This window comes from Mus musculus, chromosome 10, assembly GCF_000001635.26.
Source record: "Mus musculus strain C57BL/6J chromosome 10, GRCm38.p6 C57BL/6J".
NCBI classification, from domain to species: Eukaryota; Metazoa; Chordata; class Mammalia; order Rodentia; family Muridae; genus Mus; species Mus musculus.
The window spans coordinates 76,440,706-76,448,503 of record NC_000076.6 but is presented as its reverse complement, the minus strand read 5'-3'; the positions used below and the strand labels follow the sequence as shown (position 1 = coordinate 76,448,503).

The window sequence follows — 7,798 nt, the reverse complement described above, 5'->3', positions numbered from 1 at the left end:
CACCCTGGAGCCTAGGTAACCCTGGAAATTGCAACAGATCAAACGGGAGTTAGAGGGACATATGTAGACAAGGAAAGCAACAGCAGACTCCCTGAGATGGTGGCTACTTGGTCCCAGAAGGCATTGCTAGGAGAGATAGCAAAGCCTGGGACTGGGTATCTAAACAGGGCCAATAAAGGAAAGGGGACGCTGTGCTCAGCTGGGACACTGATGATGTTTTCTCTCGGTTTGACTGGGCTTTCTGGGAATTAATGCTTTTCTTATCATGCAGTATTGAAGGTACGATCTATCAACACAGCTTACCCCTGCGATGCTGACCCTGGCTCCCTGGCCTAGAAGGAGCTAACTGGCTTCTCTGTTGTGAAATGCCTGTCCTCGTCCTGTCCTCTTTGGTAGGCAGTTGCTAGGGGCAGTAAATGTTTACAGGGTAGGGAGCACATGAGAGAATATCTGTGTTCCTTACGTCGATGGCTTTTAGTACTAAAAATAAATTGAAATAAGATCCAAGAACTACACTTACAGAGTTTCTCTCGAGATTCCATGCCAAGAACTTTCTGAGGATGTTGGCACAGGCGAGCTGGGCACGTGCCAGTTGTAAGAAATTGAACTGCATAAAACCTGAGACTCAGGTATGACTCTGGGCTCTGGTGGTTCTCGGGAAGTCTGATCTTGCTATCTTTCTGGCCCCTTCATCTAAGGAGCCTAGCTCCCTCTCTTGTTTGCACAAAACACCCAATTCTGAATCCGGGACTCAAGAAGTCTCAACTCGCCAGAGAGGACCGTAAACCCACGGAGGAATGCTACTTTGTGGCAATGTCAAACCTTCTGTTGTTTTTTTTGTTTGTGTTGTGGTCACTTAGCTGCATGGCTTATCCTGAGGCTGCCGGGCAAGACCTTTGATAAAGTGTTACTCCTGTGAGTGAAGGGAAGGAGTTGTTACTGCTTTTACTCTGAGAGGGAGCTAAGGCCAGCATGCATTCCCCGTCCTGGTCCTGTGACCACAACAAGCCATGTTCAACTGGAGGTGTGGGGGTCAGGTATAAACAGAACAAAGAACCCCCAGAGCTCACTGATCTACTGTCAAGAAGGCATGTGGTGCGCTCAGATGGTGGGGTTTATCTGAGGAAAGACAAGAAGAGCATGCCCAGGCCTGTCCTCCTTCCCCTCTATCCTTCTTCCCATGTCACCGCCTAGTTACAGACATATAGGGAGGGAGTTGGGCTATCCTACTGGCTTCCCTAGACAGAGATGCAGCATGGTTGAGTTTTGGGGGTGTTGACCCTTCTCCACATGGGGAAACCATCAAAGATACTCAAATAGCTTAAGAACAGCAAGGTTATCCTGAGCCCACACCTCCTTCCCTTAGGAACCATATTTGCCAATAAACAAATGGCTTCTGATTTCTCTTGATAAAGTGTTTTCTGTCCGGCTGGGGCGCATGCCTTTAATCCCAGCACTCGGGAGGCAGAGGCAGGCAGATTTCTGAGTTCGAGGCCAGCCTGATCTATAGAGTGAGTTCCAGGACAGCCAGGACTACACAGAGAAACCCTGTCTTGGGGGAAAAAGAAAGTGTTTTCTGACACCAGAAGGACCCTCCTTCCCCATTGAGATAGGCTCCTAATAGTAAGGACAGTCTGGAGGGGGGCCACTTATGATGTGCACAGTAGCCAAGGTTACTAGCAAAGACCCTCTCTGCTGCAGTAGGTGTGATGCGGCTACAAACTTTTGACTTTAAAAAACAAAAACAAAAACAACCCATATCTTCCGTTGTCTCTGTCTTCCTAGGCACAAGCCTGCTCTTGGCAAGCCAGTTAGAGAACTAACTCAATATTCTCTCAAGTGACTTTGAAACTCTCTCTAGCGGATAACTTCAGCGCAAATGCTTGCTTGGTATTTCCTGTTTGTCCCCACTCATGCTATTCACAGCCTCTGTGTGAGGCCTGAGTGTGTGTGTGTGTGTGTGTGTGTGTGTGTGTTTTAAGGGGATATGTTTGCAATGGGAGGAAGTTAGAGTAGTTGGGGGAGAAGAGGGTCTGGGTTGTTTTGTGGGTGTAGAGCCTGGGAGCTTGTGATAGGTGTCACAGGTATACAGTAATGGGGAACTAGATACCAAACCACTTGGGGTATGGCTGGAGGGGCAGATAAGGGAACCAATGGCTCTTCCAGACAAACAGAAACCTGCTTCACAAGTTAATGGGAAATGGTGACTTAAGGCTAATGTTTTAAACCACTAGCAATCCTCCTGTTTACTGGTCAGAGTCCAGGCTGAGCCGGGCCTGTCATTTATGGCATTGACAGTGGTAAAGCCATGTTGGGGGCGGGGGAAGGGAGGAGTCCACTTTGGACCTAGCATTGATGTCATGAGATTGCAGACTCAAGGAGATGACAAGAGGAAGCTCTTGAGTGCTAGGTTTAAAACTTTTGTTTGCCTTTCTGCAATGGCCTCCAGCTCCTTAGCCTCCACAGGGGTGAGTGTCAGAGAGCAGAGGAAGACTTGGTCATTAAAACACAGACACCTCCATTCCAGGGGAAGATACCTCCCTGGCTGATCACACGCTGAAGCAGGGCTCCAAAGGCAGGCGCAAGGTCCTTGGTGAAGCTCCAGCTGGTCACAGCAGTTGTTTCCTCATTATTGGTTACCTAAATAACCAGCTGCCCTCTTGGAGCATCAGAGAGCTACCGGAATACCCACCATTCTCATTATTGCTCAAACTCAAGCAAAACTCACATCTGATTATTCAAGCCTTTCTGCCTACGTATCACTTTAATGCAGTGAGTGTTTTGAACTGTTTGTGTGTAGCCTCAGAATGGAATCAACACCGAAGCCTTAAGTTTTCATAGCCCGTGGAGTGCTACATATAGCTTTACCTAAATCTGTTTGGGATGGCTGGGGGATGGGGGAGTGGGGTTGGGGGAGTGGGGTTGGGGGAGGGGAGACTGCCAGTAGAATGCCTTGTTCTGATTATGTGATAGGATAGTTACTGTGTGTTTAAAAGCTTCACATATAGAACAAAAAAAAAAAATGTCAGATAATCTGGGCAGTGGTGGCATACGCCTTTAATCCCAGCACTTGGGAGGCAGAGGCAGGGGGATTTCTGAGTTCAAGGCCAGCCTGATCTACAGAGTGAGTTCCAGGACAACCAGGGCTACACAGAGAAACCCTGTCTCGAAAAAAACAAAAACAAACAACAAAAAAGGATGTCAGACAAAACAAAGAGCAGCTGCCTTTTGCTGCTGGGGTCACTTCTTTCCCACCCCACCCCCAAAGAAGTTAGCCACTTCATGTCCCCGCAGCCTCAGCCTTCCTTTTCTCTGTTACTCTCACTTTCAAAGAAGTTAGCCACTTCATGTCCCCGAAGCCTCAGCCTTCCTTTTCTCTGTTACTCTCACTTTCCTGGCTTCCGAGGGCATCCTGTGTCTCAAGCCTGATGCTTACCATGTCTTCACATTGGTCGTCCTCCCAGGATATCCAGTTCTCTGTCTAGCCTATGGGTTGAGCTGGGTGGCACTCCTTGATGACCACCCCTTATCCCAGACTCTTATATAGCATTCCTCAAGAGCAGCAAGTGCCCTCAGACCCCAAGGCATTGCTCTAGCCCCCCCAATTTTATTTTAAATTAGATTTTAAAGACATTTTATTATTTTAATTATGTATGTGTATGTATGTGTCTGTACATGAGTATTTGCATGTGGTTGCCAGTACTGACAAGGTCAGAGGCAGCTAATCCCCCTTGGAGCTGGCATTATAGGCAGTTGTGAGCTGTTTGACATGGTTGCTAGGAACCAAACTCTGGTCCTTTGTAAGAGCAGTATGCACTCAATGCTGGCTGCTAGTTCTCTGTTAACCTGGGACAAGTTATAGTCGTCTGAGAGAATTTAGATGCCAGAACCCACATCTGGTTCTAAGAGAAGGGAACCCCACTGCAGAAAATGTCTTCTTAACATTGGGCTTTAAGCAAGCAAGTCTTTTTATTTTATATTTACATAGGGTCTCTCTTTTTAGCCCTGGCTGGCCCTGAACTCAGAGACCCACCTCTCCAGTGCTGGGTATAAGACACGTGCCACTATACGAAGCAGGGATTTCCTTAGTGAGTGAGGGGGTAATTTAGATCCCAGAACCCACATCTGTTGACGCACAATTGCCTGTAACTCCAGCTTTAGGGCATTTAACACCCTCTTCTTACCTCTAAGGATACCTGCCAGTTCCACACAGAGACACAAACATACTCATAGTTCAAAGAAATAAATATTATTAGGTATTTATTTATACTTTAAAAATTATTTTATGGGTACCAATGTGCGCCACATGAGTTTTTGGTGCCCTCAGAAGCCAGAGGTGTGCATCAGATCCTCTGAACTGGAGTAACAATTGTGAGCCACCATTGGGTACTGCGAATCAACTGGGGGTTCTCTGGAAGAGCAGCTAATGCTCTTAACTGCTGATCTCTCCAGTCCTTTAAGTTTTGATATGTAAAATATGACCGACCACCCTTCAAACATTCCTTAAATATTGCATGGCTCAAAGACTGAGACCAACATATCCTAGAGGATAGGTCTGTCCAGAGGGACCCCCACCCACTCAGTGTTTTCATCAGTGCAAGAGACACTTCCTAAGAGGCTTGAAGTCTTTTGAGTCATGAAAGTGAAACAATTTATTTTTTGGATCTTGTAAAGTTGGGTGTCAGCCTAGAGAGAAGGCAAAAACGGCTGTCATGCAGATTTGGTATAAAATAGGTTTTATAGCCCTTACGGCATTTCCCTGTTCCCAAATTCCACACTACTGAGTTCTTCAGGAGGATTCATTCTTATAGGCATTACCCTCTCTCCAGCTTCCCTATCCTATCCGTGCAGGATGCAAAGCTCTTGACATATATCCTGGAGCTCAGATCCTCTCCTTTTATGTTAGTCATGTTAACAGCCTGCAACGTTTCAACCCAATGATAAATTAATAAATGTTAGGCAAGAAAGAACCTGCTGCCGGCTAGGGAATCCAAGGGCCCAATCCTCCTAATTTCCTGTAATCCACCGATGAGCTTTAAACGCGCCTCTTACTACAAATGGACCATAGTTTCTTTATTTCCTTATGGCAGAAAGACTTTCCTGGTAGAGGTGATGGATGGAGTGAGAGTCAGGTGCCTGAACACACAGCGACTCTGTACATTGAAGCGTGTGCGTGAATGCAAAACGGCCCTGGGTGGCAACTCTGGGGTCCACTGGGGACAGCGGTCTAAGTTTTAGGTGTCATTCAATGAGTAACTCTGGCTATACTCTGTTCTTTGGATTTGGATTGAAGACAGGGGACCGTGTTCAGGAGGGGCCGAAGTGGTCAAAGAAGGGAAGCAGGACTCCCAGTTGACTGCACCTGAGAACCAAAAGTGGGGGCTGGTGGATCCTAGAGGATGCCCCAGTGTTCGCAGAAACACATCGCGACAGAAAAAACGACTTTGGCAAAGTGCGGGAGAGAGTGCCCAGAGCGCACCGGAGGCATGGAGAGCCGCTGGTATGTAAGTCCTCCTCCTGTCGGGAGAGGGCGATAGGTAGCACCGCCTCGGGAAAACGGTTTGTCCAAACCTTCCCGCCGCCCAGTCGACGAACGCCCGCGAGCCCCGGGAACGCCGCGCCTCGCTCATTGGCGTGGATGAAGAGGGTGGAGAGCGTCGGCGTACCAATTGGGGACCAGAGAGATGGCTCTCCGCCCTTGGAGCGTCAGCGGAGCGCGCGTGCGCAAGGCCACACGGGGCTCCGGATTGGCGGGGCGAAGCTGACAGTTGTGTGTATGGGGGGTGGGGAGGCGAGTGGGTGAAGGGAGGGAGTGTAAATAGAGCGAAGGCGGTGTCGCCGCCGCCCTGTCACCTCCGAGCGACTCGCCGGGAGCCCAGGTGGAGATGGAAGACGAGCAGGAGCAGCGGCGCAGGAAGGTGGAGGCTGGGAGAGCCAAGGTTAGACGGTAGCATCCTTCTCTCAGCTTTGCGGTGGGGAAGAAATCCTAAAGCGGTTCCGGTGCTCAGACCGCCGCTTGACACAAGCGGTGGCGGTGGAGCAGTGGGAACTGCCGGGCGCTTGTCCTTCCCGCCGCTTCTGCGGAATTCACTTCCTAGGCGCCGCCATCTTGAATCCAGCGCCCTCTGTCTCGCTCCGCCCTATTACACCCACAGCCAATCAGCGTCAGAGACGTACGACTTGTAGGTGGGCCCGAGCGCCATGGGCGGGTCCTGGTCACCTAGCATTCTTAGTTGTTGTGCTTCCGGTGCTCAGGCACTTTCCTGAGACTAAACTGTCCAAGGCTTTTTAAAGACCGTCTTCAGACTTTATTTTCCCAGGGAACCAAGAACTTTGCTCCCTAGTGGTGTCCTGTTGTTGTATTTCGTTGTTCGCTCTCTGGCCGGGCCCCACAACTGCCATACTACCGAGGGTCCTCTTCTCACCTCCTTCTGCCTCAGATTTTGAATTTGTTTGAGACTCTACCCTGGGAACACTTGTGGCTGTTAAGATAGTTGTTTTGTTTTTTTGTTTTGTTTTGTTTTGTTTTTTTCGAGACAGGGTTTCTCTGTATAGTCCTGGCTGTCCTGGAACTCACTTGGTAGACCAGGCAGGCCTCGAACTCAGAAATCCTCCTGCCTCTGCCTCCCAAGTGCTGGGATTAAAGGCATGCACGACCACTGCCTGGCAAGATAGTTATTTGAAAGGTGATGGGGATTCAGAGGAAGAGAAGGTGCGAACATTTTGGAAGTGGATCTCTGGCCAGCTATCATGGCTGTGGAACCAGAGGCTGTGTCCCTACCCTGTACTGTCAGGACAGTATAGCTATAGCCTTCATGAAAGGGCTGTGTTGATTTTGTGGTTCGCCTAGTAACAGCAATTCTTCATTTGTGTCAACAACCCCACCACCACTATCACCCTGCACCCACTTCGAAAAAACATGCAAAATACACAGAGGAAATGAGAGCACAGCAATGTCAGATTACAGGTGCCGGCCAGAAGCCATTGTGGCCCTTATGGGGTATAAGCTGGGCACATGTAGATAGACACTTTGAGAAATGAGGGCATGTGAAGTTTAGTACTTCACCAGGGGAACTGGTGTCTGTACTTGGGTGGGTTTGTGAACCCAATTAGATATCCTTAGGGAGATGGAGGCTAATGAGACGAACCAGAAGGCCACTCATTGAAGGTTCATGGCCAGAGACCAAGTACATGCTGCAGAGGGCGAGCTCTGAGGCAGACAGTTGCATTCAGTGGAGAAGGCAAGAGATTAGAACAGAGTTGGTACTGTAGGCAGTGCCCTTCAAATTTCTCTTCCCACAGATAAGTGGCCTTGTTAATTTCCTCCGCCAACGAAACTGTGCGTTTCTCTTTTCATCAACAGGGGCACATCTGCTTGGGTGGCCTTGGTTGTGATTTGAGGGAATAGATGTCCCCCCACCCCACCCCAGTGAGACGTTGGCACACCAGCGCTTGCCTTTTTGAATAGGGTACGAGGAGGAGATTGTGTGTGAATACAGTCAAAAAGCCTTGTATCTGAGGGACAGAAAGGAGCTACGCTGTGCCTCTGACTGGCAGGCAACATTCTGGGATGCTCCCTAGTGCTTTGCTGCGCTGTGTCAGAAGTAGAGCATCAAGATTCTGCAAAGGAAGATGCTAGATTGACCTGGCTTAATTAAGTTTTTGCTATTTCTGTACCTCGTCTCAGAGTCTATGGCTAAGAAGTTTTGGCTGGGCGATGGATTGCTTCCATTAGGGACGAATGGGGGCAAGAAGGGGATGATCTAGCTTCATGTCATAGTTTTAAGACTTGAATATA

At 48.9% G+C, this 7,798-nt stretch overlaps 1 protein-coding gene across 14 annotated transcripts in view; it reads left to right on the top strand.

Annotated features, from left to right (window-relative positions):
* Nucleotides 1–5,591: 5,591 nt before the first annotated feature.
* Pcnt (pericentrin (kendrin)) overlaps nucleotides 5,592–7,798 on the top strand; it is a 91,659-nt gene continuing 89,452 nt past the window's right edge. For 12 of the 14 annotated variants that reach the window (XM_030244950.1, XM_011243383.3, XM_017313839.2 and 9 more), the window contains exon 1: nucleotides 5,678–5,939. In XM_030244950.1, the coding sequence (XP_030100810.1) occupies nucleotides 5,886–5,939 (54 nt within the window). In that variant the 5' untranslated portion in view covers nucleotides 5,678–5,885. Of the gene's footprint in view, nucleotides 5,940–7,798 lie in introns of all 14 variants that reach the window. The other 2 variants (NM_001282992.1, NM_008787.3) reach the window with 1 other exon arrangement.